At 40.3% G+C, this 23,895-nt stretch overlaps 2 protein-coding genes across 3 annotated transcripts in view; one reads left to right on the plus strand and one right to left on the minus strand.

Moving 5' to 3' along the window:
• The first annotated feature begins 70 nt into the window (after positions 1 to 70).
• Positions 71 to 3,179, plus strand: ACTL7A (actin like 7A). Its single transcript, XM_007427886.4, has one exon. It carries the CDS (start codon positions 1,794 to 1,796, stop codon positions 3,015 to 3,017), a length of 1,224 nt encoding a protein of 407 aa, XP_007427948.1. The 5' UTR covers positions 71 to 1,793; the 3' UTR covers positions 3,018 to 3,179.
• Positions 3,180 to 3,934: 755 nt separating this feature from the next.
• ELP1 (elongator acetyltransferase complex subunit 1) overlaps positions 3,935 to 23,895 on the minus strand; it is a 45,334-nt gene continuing 25,373 nt past the window's right edge. Inside the window, exons 20-37 of one of the 2 annotated variants that reach the window (XM_007427889.3) lie at positions 23,426 to 23,499; positions 23,228 to 23,306; positions 22,634 to 22,713; positions 22,208 to 22,345; positions 20,855 to 20,940; positions 19,017 to 19,165; positions 18,349 to 18,472; positions 16,282 to 16,379; positions 15,385 to 15,586; positions 13,635 to 13,696; positions 11,729 to 11,791; positions 11,580 to 11,640; positions 11,214 to 11,327; positions 10,217 to 10,328; positions 9,091 to 9,218; positions 7,810 to 7,964; positions 5,912 to 5,990; positions 3,935 to 4,930 (exon numbers count right to left, since the gene is read on the minus strand). In XM_007427889.3, the coding sequence (XP_007427951.1) occupies positions 4,863 to 4,930; positions 5,912 to 5,990; positions 7,810 to 7,964; positions 9,091 to 9,218; positions 10,217 to 10,328; positions 11,214 to 11,327; positions 11,580 to 11,640; positions 11,729 to 11,791; positions 13,635 to 13,696; positions 15,385 to 15,586; positions 16,282 to 16,379; positions 18,349 to 18,472; positions 19,017 to 19,165; positions 20,855 to 20,940; positions 22,208 to 22,345; positions 22,634 to 22,713; positions 23,228 to 23,306; positions 23,426 to 23,499 (1,872 nt within the window). In that variant the 3' untranslated portion in view covers positions 3,935 to 4,862. Of the gene's footprint in view, positions 4,931 to 5,911; positions 5,991 to 7,809; positions 7,965 to 9,090; positions 9,219 to 10,216; positions 10,329 to 11,213; positions 11,328 to 11,579; positions 11,641 to 11,728; positions 11,792 to 13,634; positions 13,697 to 15,384; positions 15,587 to 16,281; positions 16,380 to 18,348; positions 18,473 to 19,016; positions 19,169 to 20,854; positions 20,941 to 22,207; positions 22,346 to 22,633; positions 22,714 to 23,227; positions 23,307 to 23,425; positions 23,500 to 23,895 lie in introns of both variants that reach the window. The other variant, XM_007427888.3, reaches the window with a different exon arrangement.

Consider the following 23,895-nt stretch of genomic DNA (forward strand, 5'->3'; position numbering starts at 1 on the left):
CATACACACCATTATAGCTTCACAGTGCTGTAAGTAGTTCAGGCTGAAAGGAGCTAAGAGACTTCACTTCATCCAGCTAAATAAGAGTTGTTAATTTTTTTAAAAAGCTCAGTGTTTATCTTAATTATCTCTGTTGGTTGCAATTCTATGTAATCTGGCAGTCTCACTGAACTCAATGAGCTTATTTCTGAGCAGGCACAAATGAAATTGTACATTTAGGTATAATCCGGTAATTCATGCTTCTAACTTCAGGGGTACCAGTCCAAATAAATGTTTGTATTCATGGGGTTAAAAAAAAGAACCCTACTGAGACGTTTCCATGGGGCAAGCAAAACAAATTTAAATAGCAATAGAAATAAACAGATAGAACATTGAAATGGATCCAACAATTCATCCTTTGAACAGCATCAACCAATTAGCTAGAATAGTCCTTAAAATTGATCTCCAAGCAATTCCACAACCTCGTTGCTATTGTAGAAGTCTTTGGAAACCCAGCTGAAGGTAAATCAAAAGACAAAATATGTAAGGCTGGGTGTCAGCCTTTGACGTGGGGCTCCATAGGCAGGTGAGCTAGGGTGAAGAGAGGTTATAAAACCCTCCCCTTGCCATTTTTTTTGTGCCTCAACTCTTCCAAATGGCCGAGACAGCTCTTCCAAATTCTCTGGGGTGCCTTGTTTCACCAATTCATCTCTTAGCTTGTCAGCAAGTCCTCAAAATTGGTTAATCAGAGCCAAAACATTCTATCCCACATCTCTGGTAAATAATTGAAAATTTGATGTGTATGCAGAAATTATGTTGGCCATTGCTTTCAATAATGGGCACAGCCCATTTGGCTGTCTCTTCTTTCACCAAACCTAGAACAAATATCATCTTGATGAGATCTGTAGGAAGTTCTGTCATCCAACCTGCCATAAACCATCTCAGTGTGGAGTTGTGAAAGTTGGAATTGATCCTGAGCTTTTCCAAACTGTTCTGGCAAACTCCCACGCAAGTGCAGAAGTATTGGTTGGGCTGCCAGCTGCTGTGCCATTGTTGGTTGAGGCGAGCCTTGTCCCAAATGCTGTGCTAGTTGCACCACAGCATTTTCATGTTTGCACTTGTGGGTGTTGCAATAATGCTGCAGCAAGATGTTTAGCAGACGGGTGCCCTGAGGATCAGATGCTATATCTTCGATCAAAGGCAAGATTCTCTGCCTCTCCTAATAAAAGGAGTTTTCAAGATTGGTGTCAGCCCTTCAAGATAGGCCAAGGCAGGAAACAGACTCCACAAGATATACTGGATCTTTAATTTAGGCTATAGTAACAATCTTGAAAGCCTTTTCCCTTCCTCGTGCTGAAGAGAGCCAGTTTAAATTTCTTTCTAGAGTTGTCTTCTTTCCTCTGTTTAAATCATGTTTGGCTAACTGCTGCATTCCTTCTCCAAGGTCATATCTGTGGTTCTTTAAGCTGGACTTGTATGATTGCTGGACCACAAACTTGCAAGCCATGTTTTAGCCTAAAATGTGTGAACTTAATTTGTATGGTTCAGTATACTGTACAAACATAACCTAAAAAGCCTTCTTTTCTGGATCTTAAGTGTAGGTAAAATTGAATTTAGGCAGCTTACCCTTTTAGGACAGTCATCTCCAAATTGATGCTCCCAGCTGTGTTGGAAGTACTGCTCTAAGAATTCCCATTATGATGTCACAATGCTTACTGTTGGTGTCATCAGGACTCTAAATCATGTCCATTCCTGCCATTTGAAATGGTGGTCAGTACATGGAGAGTAGGCATATATGAGCATCAGGAAATAAAATGTCAAGCAGAGGAAGTGCAAGTTCTGGCTCTCTGCCATCAAAGAAAGGACCAATAGTTAAGCATAGCACCAAATTTAGAGAAGAGGGAGAGTCAACTCCAAGGAGGATAGTAAAGGAGACAAGAGCTGTTGTCATAGATATTGGTACCGGCTCCTGCAAATGTGGATTTGCTGGAGAACAAAAGCCAACGCATGTGATTTCATCTACTGTGGGCAAGCATATCCAGGAGACAGCAAAAACTGGAGATAACAGGAAGGAAACTTTTGTTGGAAGAGAACTTCAGGATGCAACAATACCCTTAAAGCTTGTCAATCCTTTAAGACATGGAATAATAGTGGACTGGGATTCTGTTCAAGATATCTGGGAATATATTTTCCTTAGGGAGATGAGGATTCGACCTGAAGAACATGCTGTCTTAGTATCAGACCCTCCTCTAAGCCCTACTACCAACAGAGAAAAATATGCAGAAATGCTCTTTGAAACATTTTGCACCCCTGCCATGCATATTGCTTACCAGTCAAGATTGTCAATGTATTCTTATGGAAAGACCTCAGGTCTTGTTGTAGAGAGTGGTCATGGTGTCTCCTATGTAGTTCCCATTTACGAAGGATATACCATGCCAAGCATTACTGAAAGAGTGGACTATGCTGGATCGGATGTCACTCAATACCTAATGAAGTTATTAAATGAGAGTGTGAAATTATTCACAGAGAAAGACTGGAATATCTTAGAAGATATCAAAGAGAACTATTGTTTCACTTCACTGGATTATCAACATGATGCAGCTGCACCTCCCAGGAAGTATGAGATTGAATATGAGCTTCCTGATGGGCAAACTATCATTATTGGCAAAGAGAGATTCTTGTGTTCTGAAATGCTCTTTAAGCCATCCTTGATAAACTCACAGCAGTTGGGACTTCCTCTCCTGACCATGACTTCCCTCAACAAGTGTGATGTCACCCTAAAAAAGAACCTGATGGGCAACATCTTGTTATGTGGGGGCTGCACCACGCTCAAAGGCTTTGCTGACCGCTTCCAGAGAGAGCTGATTAGAATGTGCCCAAATGATAATCCCATTTCATCAGCTTCTCCGGAAAGGAAAACATCTGTCTGGACTGGAGGCTCCATCCTGGCATCTCTCAAGGCTTTCCAGCAGCTTTGGGTTCATAGGAGAGAATATGAAGAACGTGGTCCTTTTTACATCTACCGGAAATGTTTCTAAATCCCCAGCATGAATCCCTTCACCTAGAGCCTGTTCAACTGGATGCAGTTTGGTTGAAGGAAAGGACACACTTTCCCTGCCACCCCAGTAATACCAACCTGAATGTTACATGGTCTGGATTACATTCTGTTCTCTGTGTATTAAAAGCTCATTGTTGTAACAGCAAAAGAGGGTGTTCCTTTTTTTTTTTTTTTTTTGATGCAAGTAACAAACAAAAAGCAGAGAAGATTAGCGCATCAAGGAAATCTTCCAACTAAATGATCTTTGCTAAGGGCCAGCAACTGCACTTATATTCATACACCCCAAAGTAAGCGTCACTGAACTGAGTGGGACTTTCTTTTGAGTAAATTATACAGGATTGTACAATTACTGTAAGTATCCCTGAGGATTCGTGTCTATCTTACCAAAGGGGAAAAAAAAGAGTAGAATAGGCAATCTGAACTATAATTTCCAGAGAGATTGTGCTAAGTAGTCTGTTGCATCAAAAAATAATGGAATCTTGTAGCACCTTAAAAGACCAACTTATCTTATCAATTCCAGTTGTGTTGTTTTTGCAGAATTCTTAAGCCTCACCTGTGCTATCCTTGCACCAGCCACATGCTTTCAACTATATCCTGGCAACTGTAGCAGCTCTGAGAATTCTTTAGAAAGAAAAGTCAGATTCTCAGAGGCAAACTTACACAAGCTGGCCATGCATAAATCTTCTTTAGAGGTTGCACACATGAAATTTGCAACCCACAGTACTCATAATACGCACCCATCATTAAGGATCTAAAGAGGCATTGATCAACATTCATACATGAACATATCTGATTGTCCGTATATCTGATTCAATCACTGGAAACTATTTCCAGAATACAGAAGGACTGTGTGCTCAGCGTTCCAGTATTTTATGACAGTCTCATTATGAAGAAAATCAAAGGTGAGAGATTCCAAGAAAAAGGTTACTGTACAACAAAACTTTATTAACCCTTCCTCCTCCTTCCTGTCAGAAAAAGAACATTCCATCAATACTCATTTTGTCAAAGCAGCGTATATTAAATTCAGTGTAAATCTTGCTCAGTTGTACTGAGTTGTGTATCTTTAAAGCAAAAAGTCTAGAAAATTAAAGTACCACTAATACCCCTGTTTTAAAATCTCCAAAGATCACTTTAGCTATCAAACTGCAAAATAGAGTCTGGAGAGTTCAAAGCAACATATTAAAAATAATTTACAATAGCAGAAGCCGAGTGGTTGCTATCTGGTTATTCAGGCTATGCTGGGGGGGGAAGTGGAAGGAAGCCCATGATCAGACAGGTATAGGGCAAAGTAGATTTACACTGCTTTGTGAGCCAGTTCATCCTTCTTCATTTCAGGATACGTGATGAGAAAAGTACTTAAATACAGGTAGCCCTCGCTCAATGTCCCCTTGTTCAGTGACCATTCAAAGTTAAAACAGCGCTGAACAAGAGGGACTAACGACAAGTCCTCGGGTTATGGCCATGGCAGCATTCCCGCGGTCACATGATCACGATTCAGGCACTTGGCAACAGGCTTGCAATTATAATGTCACAGCATCCCATGGTCAAGTGATTGCCATTTGTGATCTTCACTGCCAGCTTCCAACAAGTCAACGTGGAAGCCAGCAGGAGGTCACAAATGGCAATCACATGACCACGGGACATGACTGTGCAGGATTTGCCTAATGATGGCAACTGGGATTGCTGGAACTGCTGTTGTGCGATCACATGACATCATGCCTTACAAGTGTATCGCTTAGCAATGGAGTTCCTGGTCCCAATTTCTGTTGGTAAGCAAGGACTACCTGTATAGATCTTTATCCCATCAGTAGCTGTGGAACTGAGATTACTGGAGAAGATTCAACTTCCACTGAGTGTTTTTGTTGAGTTTGGGAGCAATAAAGATCTCCGGATCTGGGAAGAAGAAAAAGCAAGAGATAATTCTTCAAATAAGAGCAAGCAAGCAAACAAGCAAAAGTAACAGACATTATAGTACACTTTATGTAAACATTCTGAAACAGAAAAAAAACTAACAAAATCTCACAAATGAGATAGAAAGAAATGTACCACTGTGAAGATAGTCCTATGCTTTGTCTGCTACTTGAAATCAATGAAGAATAAACTAAAACTTTATTTTTCATTCCTTTTCGGCCTAATACGGCAAGGTTAGATTTCTGAGCTTTCCTAAATGGTAAGCTTCATGGTAACCGCATCAAATACAATCAGAAAAGCTTCTAGGGATTGGTTTCAAAACTTGAATGCTAGGGCCTAGTCCAGGAGCATACGTAAGAAAGGGTTTTGCTCAACATACAGTCTCCCTCCATACTGCATAAAGTAACCTTTCTTGCAACTGGGGGTCAAGCTTTATTTTTTTGGCAGCTCAGAATTACAGGAGGCCAGAATTATCAGCCCACAGGTGAGCAGTGTTTGAAGAGCTGATGATAATAGTGCATTTGTATGCTGCCCAGAGTCACTGTTGTGAGATAGGCAGCTCAATAAATCACTGAAATAAACAAATTTGGTTTGCTAACAAACCTATTTGTTTCATTTTACGTTGTAAGTGGGCAAAATCAAACCTTTTTTTTCACACTATAATTTTGTCACTACTGGGACTGCAACAGGTCCCGTGCAGCCTACAAGTTGCTCACAAATGGATTAGAGGGATGGGTTTCAAGACAAGCTTAAGTTCCAGCATCCCCAAATTTTTAAATTTTTTATGCATACACACACATTCAAATCGTATTTAATTTGTACACTACTTAAAAATATATAAAATTTTATATTTTATATTTCATATTTTGTATTTTTATCTCTTGTGTTTTTATTCTACTGAATTGCGATGTGAATGTGCCATACGATAAATAAATAATGTATGCTACATAGTACATGTCTTACCTTGTACTGTGGGAGCCATCACTTTCTGTTGAGTGTAGGCAGCAGTTATGCTATTAGCAGTTGAATTGGGACCCAGGATCTAAAATTGCAAGGGATTGGCAAAAGGAGATGTTCATTTACGTAGAATAATGACATTATAGCAGTTCAGCAGAAATAAAAATAAAAATCTGGGCCAGACTTTTTCGTAACAGCTTTAATAGAAAACCATTATTTTCCCTATGCAATGAACAGAAGAGATATAACAGAAGAGATTTTGTTTCTCAACTCACCTCTTGCACCTGCTTTGAGCTTACATGTAGGGCTTGACTTACAATGGCAATTGGGACCAGAATTTCTGTGGCTAAGTGATGCAGTCGTAAAGTGCAACTGCATCACTTAGTGACAGCAATCCCTGCAGTCCTAGTTGCCATCGTTAACCGAATCCCATGGTTGTTAGGCGAGGCAACTTCCTGCCAGCTTCTTACAGCTAAAGTCAGTGGGGAAGCCGGCAGGAAGCTGCAAGTCCCAGGCTGGCAGGCAGATAAGTGGTTGCTACCGGGTGTGGGAGGGAGCAAGGGGGTGCATGGGGGTGTGGGGGAGAGTCAGGGAGGGTGTGGCATGGGTCAGGGAAGGTGTGCAAGGGTGTGAGGGTCCAAGGGAGGGTCGGGGGGTACGTGAGGGTGCAGCACGGGTCGGGGAGAGTGCACAGGAGCGCGAGGGAGGTGTGGTAAAGGTTGGGAAGGGTGCATGGGAGTGCATGAGTGGCCAGCATGCCGCAAGTGCAGAGGGGCTGGGGGAGGGTGCACAGGTGGGGAAGACTTGCCCCCATGATGTATGACCTTCCCTGCCAGCTTCCCCACTGACTTTCTGGGGAAGCCAGTAGGGAAGGTTGCGAATGGTGATGATGTGATTGTGGGGCGCTGTGGCCAATCATAAATGCGAATTGGTTGTCAAGTACCCAGATTGTGATCACATCACTGCGGGAGTGCTGGGATGGCCGGAACTCTGAGTTTTGGTCGTAACCACCTTTCTTTCGGTGCCGTCATAACTTTGGTCACTGAATAAATGACGAGGACTACCTGTACTCATTTATACATCATCTTCCTGGAAGCAACAGATTTCTTGACACAAACCAGTGAAATGGCATTCTCTTTAAAGAAATCAGGTAAATAAAATTGCTATGCACTAGGCTATATAGTATGGTACTGATAGGAGCATCTTATCTTCAATAAATTAACTCCCACACTGATACCCATTATCGGGTACAGCTGTGATTTTAAAAAAAAATAAAGTGCAGTAAAAATAACCCAAATTGGTACCATATCTAGCCTCTTCTCCAGACCAAAGTACACCTTTGTCTGTACAAAATCATTCTGATTTTTGAAAAAGCATTTTTTGAACATGTGAACACTTCAGTTTAAAAACTCATGCGGCCTCAATCCAGAACCCAATTCAGAATAGGGTTCTCTGGCAGTTTCCTACTGATAATCCCCATCCAGCTATTGTTTTCCCCAAACTAATGGGCAGAATTTTCAGCAGAAGAGTGATATGGGGTTCTAATCTGGAGCTAGCACATTCTGGATTGGAGTCCCACAACTCAGCAATGTCTGCAGGATCCAGCCCTTTTGTCAAAATGATGAAAGCAGTGTCATGCAGTTGCCCCATAAGCTCTTCCTATTTCGTACATGCATGCAACATCACGGTGCACATAAAGAGTAAAAGAGACAGTTTGATGTTGCTTTTGTCATTTGCCTCCCCCCCCCACCCAATGGATAGACCGTCTTGTGGATTCCTCTGTTGCAACTGATTTTTCTTCAAATAAAGTTACTTCATTAAGAATGCTTTTTCAAAATCAAACAGTGTAACACAGTATGCCAGTAAGAGTGCCAAGGGGGCACAGGCTGGAATTAATGTCTTACCGGGCTGGCTGGGATGTGCCGCAGGTCTGGGCTCCAGATTTCAAGCAGGGAGCTCTCCATCAAGTGAAGCATATCCTCGAAAGCTTGTTGCAACTCCTGGGCTTGTCCATCATAGCTAAACAGGACTAGGTAATTTAAAAGGCTGTGCAACTCACCTTGGGGAAAAAAGATCCCACCCCAATAAGTTTAAAATGCATTTTTTAAAAAACAAGGTAGGCATATAAGATAAACCTGTTCTTTGCTTGCCCTCTGATCCTAGCCTGAAAATAATGAGATCCTCCCCTCTGGGGATACAGGCATAAGCTGTATCTAGCATGGCATAATCACTGGTTTCAGAACAACAGCCCTGGAGGACACCGCAGGGCTTGGTTTCCCCAGGGACAGTCTAAAAAGGCATTCAGAAATGTCCTATATCCTAAAAATAACAATCTTGGCTGAGTGGGCTTGTAAGTTAGAAAGTTCCAGCATTCTATCCAATGGTTCCAGGGTTCTAGAGATCCATGGAAAGCGAATTATATTTAGTATCTTTTTTAAAAAGTTGCTTATAATTAGTTGCTATTATTTTACAGTATCAATTCCAAAATCTTGCCAAGAGAAACTGCAGGGACTTGTTCAGGCAGTCGTCAGGAGTCAACATTGACTCAAAGGCACACAAACGCACACACAGCTTACTCTTATGCTATTCCACCATCAAAATAGTGACTACAGCAGGGTTTCTCAACCTTGGCAACTTTAAGATGTGTGGACTTCAACTCCCAGAATTCCCCAGCCAGCAATTGAAGTCCATACATCTTAAAGTTGCCAAGGTTGAGAAACGCTGGACTACAGGCTTGATTGTGTTTAGGAACAAAGACAAAGTAAAAGAAAACGAAAGGGGGTAAAAGACAAGAGAGTGAGAATTATCATTACATTTTATCTCCTCAGCACTGTTTTCCTAAAACAGCTCATTGGCATCCAGTTTTTAAGATTAATCTGATTTCTTAAGAGTACTTTCAAATCAAAAGACTAATAGGGAACAGAAAATTAGCATTAGCATTGCCCACCTACACACTTGGTTTTGGGTATGTGGATTTGGCAGTTAGGCCCATCTAGTAAGGAAGGCAGCCTTTCGTGCAACTCCATGCTAACCGAAGACCACTGAACATCAGCATTCGGAATCTCTCTAGACATGGTCATTAGGCCCTGCTTCTGGACATCTCCATCAGGTCTCTTCATGATCACCTTTGGGGCTCCTCCTTTGAGCCACGTCCAAAATTTGGAGAACCAACTTTTGGAACTAACCTTTCAAGTTGTCAGTACTTCGAACTATTTCCCCTAAAACCTCCAGAAGAGCGACATCTTCTAAGGGATTTCCTTCCTTCAGGCTGTGTTTCTTGCGTTCTGCTTTGCGACGATTCTTTGAGGAACGTCTACAATAGATCAAAGAGCAGCTGCAAAATGAGCTGCCCAGGTGGTGGTGGAGAAGTGGGAAGAGGGAGACTGGGGGAGGACAGCTTATAAACACTTGGTCTTATAAGTACTTTTGCACTTGCACAAGTGTTGAGTTGGATGATGGTAAGCCTGGTTTGGACTGTATTATTTCAGACTACAGATGGAATTTATAGCACAGGACGACCCCTCTGCTTCCCCCAAACCCAATCCCCTTCCTTTCCTGAAAATGGAAAACTTGCACATCAGAAGAAAGCTAAACATTTTCTCCTACCGTGCTTGTTTTCTATGTGCAGCAAGTTTTGATTCTGGAATTTTTATGGAGGGGAAACAAAGGAGATTCAATTCAACATGTGAATCCACAGATTTACAGTGTGCAGATAAACAGAAGCAGCATTTGAAGTGGATGCATGATACATGCAGAAAATATAGCTGCTTTAATGATTTGAAGAACTGCTTGTTCATTCTCACACATTATGAACCACCTCATTCAAATGCCCCTGTTTACAATGTCAGGGACAACTCCGAGTCTAAACTTCGCACTGCTATTCACCTATTTTCCTTCTTGTTTCACTATTGCCTGTGATTACTACCAGAGACTGAAGCCTTTTTATGTCCTTCTCTTTTTGGGAAATTTAATCTCCAATGAATGGCAACAGCATCAACAAAGAAACTATTTTTATCTCTATCTCTTCTATATCTCTCTGTACACCCATGTTCTGGAAGCTGGAAGCGTGTTACTTAGCCAAACACTCCAACCGTCTTCATATATGACCAGGCTTTATAATAGACTCAATATGACATGGCAAAAAAGGCTTATCAATCTCCCAGTGGAATTCAGGAAGAAAGGGAGATCTTGAAAGAGAGAGCTAGACCCAGCCTTTGTATCTGGAGTCCAATGGAATTCCAAAACTTCCCACTTGGGACAGGAATTGCAATCAAACTACACCAAAGCTAAGATAAAGGCAAAATAACATACGCGGATATTCTTGAGTTACTGTGAGTATATTTGGAACTTGTGTCACTGGCTGTCACCAAGCTGCTGGTATCAGAAAAGAGATCCGATTCAGGACAATTTGGTGCTTCATGATCTGCAAAAGCCAATTATCTTATCAGTAAAAGGGGAAAACGGTAAAAGGGGAAAATCATTCACCTCTTTTCTCCTAAACAAATTCCCCCCGTGCTACTTCATTTCAATAGCACTTTTTGTTTGTTTTAGAAACATTCTGCAGTGCTTATTTTTTTCTTTCAGGTCCATCCAGGGAAGGTGAAACCAAGGAAAAAAGTTACTTCTAAAGTTCTTAAGCAAATGATCCCTGATGTGAAATGTTTCAGAATTGCAATCTGAACTTTGATCTCTTAGTTCATAATTTGAATGGCTGAATCAGATCAATCTAGTCCAGCATCTTATTCTCTTGGAAGTCTGCCAGATATTCCTGGAAACATCAACTCAAATACTTCTTTTGTTTGTTTCCAGTATCTGGCACACAGAAAGGCACTGCCTATGAATATGGAGGTGGCATGATGTCAAACAAGATCAAGAAAGTAAGAACCACACAGATTGCAATAATTTTAATGCTAGTCTGATGTAAATACAGACTCTTGGAAAGTGTAAGGGGAATTTCCCACCCTCATTTGCAGTGAGTTAATTAAGACAGAGTCTCTTTGAATAAGTTGAAATGCTTCTTCCCTGATTTCTCTCCATCTAGGCTAAACTGCCATTTATGAGATCAGCTGCCAACTGATTCACCTGCTACCTCCTGATTGTTTACAACAGTTGTCTTACCATTTCTTTCCCAGCCTCCCTACAATCTCACTTGCGTAGCTCTTTATAACTAGCAGAAACTGAAAACATTAAATTCTATTATTTTGTGGTAGTAGTAAGTGAGATTCCCACTCCTGTCTTAAGGCACCACACTAATTAGGAACTCTCTTTGAAATAGTGACGCAAAACATAATTCAATTCAAGTCATTACCTAGAAGCTCATTTTGGGCTTGCTGCTTAAGCTCTCGAACTACAGACAGGCGCTTACGATGGCGAGAAAATTCTGCTTTCTGTGTCTCCAAGAACACCAAATGATTTTTTTGGGCTAGAGAGGTGATCACAGTTTAAAAAACATTATACAGTTGAAGCAGACACATTAAAAGTTTTGATTCGGCAATGAACAATTTTAAAAACATCAAGATCGCATGTTCTTTCTGCACAGAGACAAAAATTTGCAATATCCCTTTATATGTCCTTATCTCAGACCAACATCCTTTTCCCCTTCATCTAACTTGAACCTCATTAAGCTCATACTTCCAAGAGCATATCAGCTCCTAACAAGTAAGGACAGCCTTACCTTCCAACAAAGATGGCCTGAAGTTGGTCTCTAGAATGTCAGTCCTATTATATTTGTAAATCTGGAATGGAAAACAATAAACTTCTGTGACAAAACAAAACACTTTCCAACAGATAATGGAAAGAATTTAATGGTTTCAGGAATCTTACTATTCTCAAGGCTTCATCCCAGGCAGTTCCTTCTAAAAGAAGCAGGATGGCCTCTTCATAATCCTGGAAGAGGGTAGATCAAACATTCATTGTCATTTGGCTAACTAATCAAATAGCTCCCTTCCCTGAGGCCCTTTAGCAGAAAAGAGACATTTGGGATGGAATCCCAAATCCTGTAGTATTCCTAGTATGCAATGAGAATTCTGCTTGATCTCCTTATAGTGTTTATGAATACAAGTTTAAGAGTAGGTTCATACACATGGATCAACATTTATGAAATGGTGGCATCACATGTTCAAGGTAAGTGCACAGGAACTGGAGGACTTCATGTGAACCATGTGAACTGTGTGGCCATGTGTTGGGGTCAATGTTAATGAAGTGCACTTGAAACACTGAGCTTTGCACATTTGAGTATCTGTAGGGAAGTGGTTCCCGCATTCTGTCATGCAAAGAGCTGGTTTTGCTGCTCTCTTAAAGAAACAGTGGTTTGTTGTTATTTTAACTAATGGAAAAGTGGTCTGGAACCACCTGAAAGGTATAGATTAAAAAAATACGATGACAATAAAAATAAGATTGATCTGCACAGCAATCCATCACCCCAGATGAACATTATATTAATATTATTATGAATAATAACAATAACTTAGATGCAATCCCAAAACATCTGGAGCCCCACTTGAAGACCATCAGCATTAACAAAATCACCATCAGTCAGTTGCTTTACTTGGAACAGTTTATATCCTACAACGATACCTTTAACACCATCAAACAACAACATCTGCCTATCCCAGGTCCTTGGGAAGGACTCGATAGGTGGATAAAAATGCCAAATTCAGTCTAAACATCTGGCTGACTGGAACCAACCATAATAATAATATCCTTATCACTGTATTGCAGGTAATATTCTACATCAGTGAACAATTAGAACAGATATAATCTCATGATCCTATCAAATGCTTCTATCTTTCCAGGTCAACTCAGCCACAGTGCTATTCAAGAGCATAAGAAGATGAATGCCTCTAATTAAGAGCTATTTCTAGCCATACACATCTAAACCAGCTCTTTTGTTTTTTCCTCATCCGGCATCCTTCCCAGGACTTTGAGATATTAAGCTAATTTTATTAGGCAGGTTAAATCTTTAGGACAGCAACTAGCAGTACTTATATTGTAGGTCATTCTACTTGTGGGGGAGTGAATGAAAGGCTGATAGCTTTGCCACATAAACATTTATTATGGTTTTCATAATAAATTTGGTGCCATCAAGCAACAGGGACTTCACCACTACAAACTGTATACATTTGGATGTAGTTGGAACATGGCATACAAAATCCAAATGAGGCAATGTATCCAAGGGGACTTAACAGATGAACTGCTCTCAGCTCTACCATAAAAATAGTTATACAATCTTTCCTCTCTTATCAACTTTCCTGGGATATGAAAGCAGACAAAACAGCAACATGGAAAAAAACATGAGGGTTATAAATGGAAGATGATGATGCAGGGGTCCTACACAATAGGAAACTTGTCCAGAAACATGGTGGACAACACATCATGGTGCTACAAACAGAAGACAGAGCTGCAGGAACTTCCGTTTACATCTAATTGTCTGGGGGAGGAAGCAACTCACTTTCTGCTTTCAAATCCAGGCTAAAAACACAAGGAAACAGGGGACTCTGAAAATAATGACACAAGTGTGATCAGATCATCATGCAAATGCTGATTTATACATTTGTGTCAGATGTTGGGACACAAGTACAGAATGGTAGCACTTGTGGGATGATGTCATCATTTTGGCATTATCGTGATTTGCTGTGGATGGTGTTGCGAAGAGAGATGCATGGAAGGAAAACCCCAGCTGAAAAGTGGATCAGAAACAGGACCAGTGGGAGTAAAATAGGAACTATACCTTGGCATATTGTTCCAGGAGAATTGCTGCATCGACATACTTTCTTTTTTCAGCAAGTCTTCCTAAAAGAAGGAAAGTGTTCAGGAGAGAGAGATTTTTAAATGGCTATTTTCTCCTCTCCTAAAATAGAAGCAGAGACGTGGTGCTTCTATCTGAGGTCTACAAAAGTTTTACAAGTCTCCAAACCAAATATAGCCCCACAATTACTCATCCCTACTCTTAAATCTTGGTAACAGTTACATAAAAGGAAAGGGTACCACTCTATCCCTGATGTACAGTCCCAGGCAGAGAACAGTCCAAAGAGCTGCTAAGGCTTAAAAGTGGTGGCTTATACTACCTCTTCAGATGAACATTATATTAATATTATTAATGAATAATAATAATATCCTTATCACTGCATTGCAGGTAATATTCTACATCAGTGAACAACTAGAACAGATATCGCCTCATGACCCAAATGCTTCTATCTCCCTGAACACCTGAGCCCCATATCATATTTGGCTGGTGCTAAAAAAAAAAATGTTCAGGGGTATGGCAAGGTTGCTGTTTGAGAAGGACCAAGTAGAAGTAGTCTTTTGCTCATGGAATTCATTTACAAGCTTTCACTCACAGGTGGGGATTACCGAGCCCCTGTGGACGCATCAGGAGGCCCTGCTCGTGGTCACTCATACCCTAGTCATCTCTAGATTGGACTACCGCCACGTGCTCTACATGAGGCTGCCCTTGAAGAGCATTCAGAAGCTTCAGCAGGTGCAGAATACAGTGGTGTGGACAGTTAGTGGTGCCTATATTTCAGCACATGTAACACCACTGATCTGTGAGCTGCATGGCTACTGGTGCAATTCAAGGTGCTGGTAGTCACATTTAAAGCCCTTCATGGCTTGAGACCAGGTTACTTATGGGATCATCTTTCCCTAGCTGTTTCTACCCATCCTATCTGGCCAGGCAGGAGGGGGCATGCTCCGAGTCCCATCTTCCAAGGAATGTCAGTCAGTGGGCCAGGAGGAGACTTTTTTCTGTCATGGCACCCACCCTCTGGAATATCATCTCTCTGGCGATCAGACTGGCCCCATCCCTGTAGACCTTTCACAAGGCCTTGAAGGCTTGGCTCTGTGCTTAAGCCTGGGGCCCCAAGTGTGTAATGAAGCCTGTCTCCTGGTTATTTTGACTGCTGAGGTTGTTTGCTCCACTGCTATGGGTTTTATGTTTTTGTATATGCTTTTATCATTTTTTATACTATTAGCTGCCCAGAATCATATATTTGAGATGGGTAGCCATATACATCTAGTAAGTAAGTAAGAAAGACATGACAGGCAAGCTGCCTTTGGCTATGTCAGTGTTTGAATGAGTTTCTATGTGTTGATCAATATACAAGCAAAATTAACTTCATGGAACTCATTGCAAGCTTAACAGTGGGTTCATCTACTTGCAGGTATTCATTTTTTGCTTTCCATGCCTCCCCAATTCCCCTCTTTGTCTACCTCTCAGCTGAAATTTAGACTGCACGTTCCTCAGAGCACATCCCTGTCTTTTCTTGCTCTGGTTCTTAAATGATTCTGCCAAGAGCCATGTATGTCAATATGCATGTCAATAGTACTATCTATTAAGAATTAAGAACAGCATTTTTAAACGCCACATTTACCTCTTTTGGGAGGGAAAAGAATTTGTAAAAAGATAATGAAAATAAAAACACGGGGGTGTCAAATCTGGAGAGAAACTACAAGAGCTTTGGTGTAACATGGATACTCACTAGCCATGTTCCTCGCCAGGCTGGCCAGCTTGTCTTCAGTGTAACAAAGTTCAGTGGCTGCACACAGAGCCTGCTGCCAGTTGCCACTGATCAGAAAGGCATCCAGAGCTTTCTCAAAGGCACCGCATCGGAAAAAGATCAACCCAGCTTGTCCAGCAAGATGCTTCTGGATCAAATATTCTCCGTAGGCATAGCTGACAGTCTGCAAGACATAGTTGCACAGAAATGGACCCAGGGCTTCTCTCACATCAAAGAGTCGATTGTTTTTGGTTGTTTCTGCAGACAACTGGCAGATGCTTAAGTGAAATTGTAAAGTGAGTATTCCTTCACCCAAAGGAACACAGGCGATTTGCCCTATGCGTAGGCGAGTTTGGGAAGTATCTGAAGGTGTACCTTTAGTTCATGCAGCCAACTAGCCAGGGCTACATTTTTGCTTTCTATTACTAGTTGGTGCAGCCAACATGTTCCTGCCATTGCATGTTCACGGGGAGACTGATACCATGGATGTGAAAACTATCATTCAGGGAATTCGCTTTGCTTTGTTAAACTTTCGACTGAGGAATCTCTGACAGATTTCTAAGGGATCCAGGTTCCACGAATGGAGCACTGGTTGAAACCACATCCTTAAGGCGGACAATTGCAGATCAGATTTATTCTCTAATTAGAAGGACAATAGATCACATTTAAAAGCTTACATGAACCAGAAGCCACAAACCTATGCAAGAGGAACTTCTAACAAAAGTACTCTAGGTTTGGTAAATGAAGGAAGTGTTCAAAGAAAGATATCTGCCAGTGTCTAGCAAAGCCTGTAGCATGTATTTTATCACTGTAGTACAGCTGCCCCTTCTCTCAAGTAAAGTATTGCAAATATGGATGGATAGAAAACTCTTCATGTACCTTGTATTCCTGTGTGCCTGGCAGACAGAGCTTCAGGGCTTCGTTATATAAATTCTGATCTACCACCAAATTCAGGAACTCTGGAAAATGTTCTGACCCTGAGAAAAACAGACATTTTCTTCTGACAGTGAAAAGGCAAGGCTCTGCACAGGCTTGTGTGAGCCAATTTGGATTAATTAGGATGACATTTGATTCTACTGCAACATGTAAGATGCCCAAGAATGAGCATCTAAATTTTAGTACACAGATATGGAACTGTAAGCAATAGTTTCAGGTATTCCAAACAAAAACTTTAAATATAATTATTCATGACTCCCAAAACAATCCTGTTAGACCCAGACCAGACAGGAAAAAAATGAAATATCTAACAAAGTATGGTTTGGACGAATCATAGTTAAGAACCCACACCATGGCTTGAGCCTTTGTTTTTCTTCTGTTCAGAGTTTGGCTTTCTAAATTTATTCCTACATTGTTGGTACAACAGCCTCTGAAGCACAGCAATGACCCTAAAACTGTTATGTCTGTGGTTTTGTTTGCTTTTTCAGACACAACAACAAATAACAGTTAACACAAACTGTAGTATGCAAACCAGCTTTAGATCATGCTTTGATAGCCTATTTTGGCAGCAGTTTGTAAGCTGACATAGGATCAAATATTGCATAGCACCAAACCTCAGCATGGTGCTATCCAGAGTTGGACAAGAACTCACATAAACCTTAACCATTACAACAGCTAGTGATGGCAGAGGATATTGGGAGTTGTAGTCTGACATATCTGGAAGGCACCAATTTGCGGAAGCCTGATTTAATCTTATGTCTGAATATGAATTTGGCCATGCTTAATTCACTCTTCTGAAGTAAAAGCTTTGGCTCGATTACATCCAATCTTTAACTGTTGTTATTTTAATTAGATTTGGGGATTTTCTTGATTCTAACATCCAACCTAAAAAATTCTTTGTTCCCTTAATAACACAGCAAGTGGAAACATTTTATTCACTCACAGTTCTGCCAATTCTGCTGAAAGTTGATTTCAAGCTGCATTTTAGCTGTACTTTTATTATAACTGTTGGTTAAATTATAGTCTTAGAAAAATTGTATAATCTAACCTTGATCACCAAGTAACTAGAAGGGAGTTGTGTTTTTATAAATTTCAAAGATTTGGTTTTATGAATATATTACCAATACAGATGATGGATACTATACAAAAAAAATACTATACAAAAGAAAATGGAAATAGTCTTTAAATTAATGAAAAAATAAAGATATCTAAAAGGTTGATTTTATTTATTGAAAATATTAAGACCTACTAAGACAGAAATACTAGAAATCTATAGGAATGTGCAGCAATCTAGATTTAAGAGGAAAAGATGATTCAGGGCATGTGAGATACTTGTTCAGCACTAGTTGGATATCAGTAGATCAGCCCAAACCCAGGAAATAGTTTCAACAGTTTGCACTCCAAATCACTCATACTTCAAATCCTTTTTTCTTTTTCAAATCTGGATGACTGCATAACCTTAAAAAGGGCACTGTCATACCACAAGGATACCAGACCTGTGGCTTTGGAGGCCCAATATATTTGCTAGCATCTCCCTTGGCAGCCACCTGGCTGTCTCCTTTACCTATTTTTTTTTTTAAAAAACAGATCTTTTAAACAAATAAAGAAGAAGCTAGAAGCAACGGGGGGGGGGAGCTTATCTTCTGATTCGTGGGGTTTTATGTTCTATATCTCCATGGCAACTATTTTTTAATGCACAAGTCCCCCACAGGGATCCATCCTCAACGTTCCAAATATGCCGACTGGCCTGAAAAGATCTCCTCCCTCTTTCCTACTTCCCTCCTCACAGTTTCCACCAAGCTGATAAAAAAACTGCCCTAAAGCATGATGGGCTGCATACATGCTCTTCTGTGTGGTTCAGGGGTTCCCCTCAGTGGCTTCCTCATCAAGCTTACAAGAAAGGCTGACCAGCAGCATTTTCAGTCATTTTTAGGCAGTATGACGATGCTTTAAAAAATGGTTGCTTATTCATAACTTTCTGACCAGAGGTCACATTCCCAGTGTACCTACCACATTTACTAAGATGGTAGAGAGCCTTTGGATATCTTCTCAAATATTTGTCTATCGAATATCGCTGATAATTGATTTCCATTTTCTTAAGTTTGTTTAAAAATGGGAGATATTCCTTAGGATCCTGCAAAAAAAACAACAACTTGTATTGGGCCTGAATTGCTACAGTAATTAAAAACATTGTAATAGCCTGCTTATCTCTACATGAAGTAGGGCCACCAAGTTAACATCTGATACTTGTTACAAACACATTTTGTTTTCTGCACCATTTCTCTTGTTCTTCATTCTGCTCATGGGCATTTTATTTTATTGGCTATGAAATCAAACATGAGTTTGTGGATGACACCACATTGTTACTTCTGACATTATGGAAACCATAAATGCTTTCTCTCTTATGCACGCACAGCCGGAAGAATGAGTCACTGTTGACAATCTGATTAAATGGCCAAATGGCCAATGAAATGGAATAATGTGGCTGAGCAACAGAGCAATCAGCACTGAGAAACAGATGATGTTTAAGACTTACATTAAATGTACAATTTATTGTATTTTACAAATGCCGAAGAGCTTGGGTGGTGGTGATGGCAGTTCTTGAATGCATTTCATAATTCTCCTCATAACTTAGCTAGACCAAGAGCTATAGAATCAGAATATGATCAAAATCCTACCTTCTGAGACTTCTCAGCAACCATGATGACTAAATTAAAGTCATATGTCCCCAGCGAATAATCATACAATTCACTGACATCCACCAGATACAGCAGGTATTTCAACGCTTCTTCTACACTGACAGATTCAACCGTTGCTGAAGTCTGTCCTGCTAAGATGAATTTTAATTAAAAGCCAGACATTGTTTCCATGCACTCTTGTGGATTCAATCTTCAAGAATTAAATGCTGAAAAAGCAAAAACTTCCCCAGAAACACAGGTAATAATGTAATAAGCAAGCCTTGGGCAAGAGAGTGTTATTTTTGCTAACAGGCAATGCAGAGGTACTTCTCTGATAAATGTATCATGGTGCTTTCTCCTTTTATAGTGATTAAATCTTTGGGTCGGAATTTGCAGCTACCAATTTCTGCTGTTTTGTCCTATCCTCCATACAGGGTTTGTAGGGAATGCTTTTCACCTGACAGGTATCAGGTGGGGAAGGAAGTGAAAGTCAAGTTTTAATTTCCACTCAGGCAAGCACCCCTATAGCAAAAACAGCACCCTATCGGATACTTTGGACCTCATCAGTACCTTGCTTTGAGTGACTGGGCATTGAATGAATGAATCAAAGAAAAATAAGGTCATTTCTTCTTTGGCATCTTCTAGAGTTACTGAACCCCTGTTGTGCCAAAGTCTCAGTAAAGACAAGAGGTTTTACATCACTTCAGTGATGGCTTGGTGAGGCTATGAAGGCATTCTAAGTCACTAGTGGGGACCTGGCCTAAGCTCCATTGCTTTTTCTTGATGATGTTGCCTGGTGTCAAAAATCTGAATGGCCACACAGGACTTTGGAATGATGTTCACGTTTCTCAGTGATCAGATCTAAAGCAGCAGTCTTTGTAAGGAGGTGCATAAGAAAGCTCCTTACTTGGCTGACAGGCAATCTTATCTCTTGATCAGAGTTATGGAGAGTCAATGATATCATCACTTGGAGAACACCAACCCCTGAGCAGCAGAGCCATGAAGAAATCTTCTCCCACTCTACTCCCACACCACCATACCTCACCCTTGCCAGTCAATCTGGAGCACTGACTACTGGCAACACTTTAGATATACAGTAAATATGAAGATGTATATTATCTATCCCTCTACTTTTTGGCAGATTTTTTAAAATAATTATATATCTTTATTCTCTGTGTATCATGGATTTATGTCACTCAGTAACCTGATAACATTTGTTAACCACTGTTCAAAAAATAAATCAAACAAAGCCATAAAAGCTGCATACTGTATATTTATACAGTATATAAATATAAAACAGGGTACAAAAATAAGAACCTAAATCCATTAAATCTAGTAATCACTATAATAGAGAATCTGTTTGGAAAAAAGGTCATAATCGGTAGCTTTTAAAATCATGAACTCTGGTTTAATAAATTCAAATATGAAGGATGACCAGGCCATGCGTTTGGCTTGTTTTCTCCATCTTTACCCTTTCTTTTGTAAACCAAGAAAGGAACAGCTTCACATGGTGTACAAGTTTGATTAACAAATAAATAAACAAACATGATGTGTGAATCTAGGATCGTGGCTTTATTGTGCTCAAATACACCAAAAGTCACAAGCCAACAAGCTTGGTTTAAAAAAACCTGGCTTATGAATCTGCCTTGTTTGGATACAATAAATCACAATACTAGTCTGACTGTCATTTGAAACCCTACCATTCCTGGTTTGTTTACTTACTCACATACAACAAATGGAGAGAGATTGGGGAGAATAACCAGAATGGTTATTTGCATTCTGGTTTAGGAAGCCATAAGAGTGCTACCTGACTAAGCAGTCTAATGCCAATATTGCACCTGGAAGCTGACGAATCCTCTGCAGGGCTGCTTCCAGTTCTGGGGGGCTCTTTTTGACATGAGAGGTCAGTATGGCTAAGCAGTACCTAAAGAGTCCAGGGAGAAAAAGGAAGAGTTAGACATTGGGGAGCGTGAGGGGGTTCGTTTTGTTTTCATTTCTCTCATGACAACAATTCTGACTGATGTAGGGTTGCTGCTGAATTCTACTGCAAAGTCAACACAAAAATCTTTAAAAATGAATGTGGCAATTCCATCTCAGGTTGTTTGAGCGGAGCCCAATAAGATAAACAGAATTTTGCAGGAGCATCATTGAGGTGTTAACCTGGAAGAATGGGCTAGTTTTCTTTTTCCAAACCTATTCTCCATTCTGAAGAGACATTGGCTTGCATCAAATACTAATACATAAAGCGGTTTGTTTGATTTGGCTTACCATACTCTGCAAATTTACCCATTATGGCTTAGTATTATGTGCAAACCAAGCCACTTGGCTTGTTCAACAAATCAATGTTAAAAAAAGTCTCCAATGGTAGGGAATATATGTGGTTCAGGGTTGAACTGTTGGGTTCTTGATGTTCTCTGAGTTTGGTTGTTTTCCTGCAGACATTTCATTACTGGGCTAGGTAACATCATCAGTGTATGGGAGAGTGGAGATGGCTGGCTGTTTATGCATAGTAGCTTGCCCTGTTAGACTTGGTCGGGCTATGTTTTCTTCCTTGATGGTTCCTTGACTAGTAATCGTCTCTTTCTTGATTGTTTATCTGGTGCAGTTTCCTGCTTATTTGGATATTGGCTGCTAGGGAGGAGGTGCTCTGGGCTCTTTTCCTTGACTTTTGGTTACATCTTTTAAATATTATATAGATGGAGTTTATCTCTATATATCTGTTGGTAGCTGATTTGTCAGAATGCCAAACTTCCAGGAATTCCTTAGCAGTTTTGGATTTGACTTGATCTAAAATGTCAGCGGTTTCCCAGTTGAAATTGTGGTTGAATTTGTCTATGTATTGAAAGATTAATGAACTTTTTCAAAAGTCTGGCACAGCAGGGTGTATGAATGCAGCATGTCTTGGTAGACAGAAAAGGGACAGGATATGCTTCCTACTCCTTAAGTCAGAAGCACCTTTTTCTCCTTTTCAGTGGGTGAAGTCTGATTACCAGTAATGGGTGAGGAAGGAGAGACATGTCTTCCTTTTTCATAACTCTTGCACTGGGGCTGCTTTCTGAAGGAGGACTATCTCAAGACTTTTCCTAGCCATGGGCTCCATCCTGGGCTTTGTTATCACTTGTTAAAAGTCTGGCGTGTATTGAAACTGCCTTTGTATATGTAGATGTTTTGTAATTGTAATTGCCCCATACTTAGTAGCACTGATGTTCTCCATTGCTTTTCTCATGGCATCACAGATAAGGTCAATCTTCTTATTATTGGAAGTGTGCAATTCACAGACACTGGTGGGATCTGGAGGAGGGTACATCGTTTTTGTGAAATCCTCTTCTCTAGGAAAGGAAAGAATGGTCTTACTGCATTTACAATACAAACGTATACACAGTGGGATGGTATCAGGCAATAATATTAATTAAAAATGTTTGGCAGAGCCAGCTATATGCTGTAGTTCCTCAAAAATATTAAATGGAGTATTTGGGCACAGAACTCAGCTTGTTTTAATGCGGAAGGAGGAGGCATTCCTAATCCCCTTCACCGTTTCAAAAGCCCCCTCAAAGTGTAAGGTGTAGTTAACGCCTCTCCTTAAAACCCAATAATATTATTAAGCAATCAATACTCACTTCAGCTCTGTGAGGAACAGGTTGATATAATTTACAGAATCAATCTGTTTTATAAATGTTTCCACATTTTTTAAGAAAACCTAAAAAGGAAGCAAGTATTATTAAATTTTCCATTAAACTGCCATACACATGCATCTATTTAAAATGCCAAAAATACCCCCAAACAAATACCATGATGAAGTGGCTTTCATTGCTAGCCCACAGTCATGACGGAAAAACCTGAATAATTTCCATGCAACCTCTCCACATAATTAAATTCTGCTGTGATTCAGGAAGATTTCCCAATCCCCCAACTTTGATTAAAAAATAGGGAAAGTCTTAGCATCTATCAAGTTTACATCTTGCTCCAGAGCTCTTGTTTTTACCTACCTGACCATATAAATAGAAATATCCATCACCTAAATTCCATGCCACTAATCAATTATGATTTTGTTGAACTCCTTGATGACTTTTAATGTCCAGGTGGTGGCAAAAAGAGGTGCCACCTCCCTGTCCACATCCTGAAAGGCTATCATTTGAGTTCATAAGAATCTATTTCCAGTCTCTCTGCCATCCCTTCAGAAGATGCCAACTGAGCCAAGAGCTTCAACTTGCCTTTGGATTGTGGTCATACAGGAGGTTGAGATTGATTCGCAGCTTCCTCATACATTCAAATGCTTCTTTAAACTGAAGACTGGCAGGAGAGACAGAACAGAATTTGTCCGTTCCAGTGTAAGTGCAGAATGAGAAACACCAAGTTGTACAACCTCCCTGAAGCCAACATGTATAGAAGTTGGTCACTTCTCAACTCACCTATCCAGCCATTTGCGAACCTGAGCTAGAACAAGGGCTTGATGATGAATAGTTTCCAAATTTCCTCTTGGCACCTATGGAGAGACCCCAGCCTAAAGTCACTATGCAGCAGAAGAGAAGAGCCATAGTTGGTTCCTACTGAGCTGTAGCCACTTGACATCAATCAGCTTTAGCACAAGAAGCACCAAGTTTCCAGTTCTATAGTGGTTTGGAGCAGAACTCATGAAATCTATTAGTCCTTTGAACACGCTAATGGAAATTATGATTATATAGTAAATGAATCAATAAAATACTTCTGGCTGAGCATTTACTGAACTCCAGGCCATTTTGGCACGTCTAGCACGTGTGTTTGCTGAAACACCGACTCGGAAGTCTCCAAATGGAATGAGACATACCTACAATTTCTTTTTGCTCCTCATTTAGACACACATGTATTTTACAGGTGTGTGCAGGAAGCTGCCCCCACCAGG

The sequence above is a fragment of the Python bivittatus genome, unplaced genomic scaffold (assembly GCF_059951505.1).
Source record: "Python bivittatus isolate LINGU-HERP-01145 unplaced genomic scaffold, Pbiv_v1 ctg000520_np1212, whole genome shotgun sequence".
Lineage (NCBI taxonomy): Eukaryota > Metazoa > Chordata > Lepidosauria > Squamata > Pythonidae > Python > Python bivittatus.

Coding starts and splice junctions, on each gene's coding strand:
- ACTL7A (XM_007427886.4), top strand. CDS start 1,794: ATGTCAAGCAGAGGAAGTGCAAGTTCTGGCTCTCTGCCATCAAAGAAA.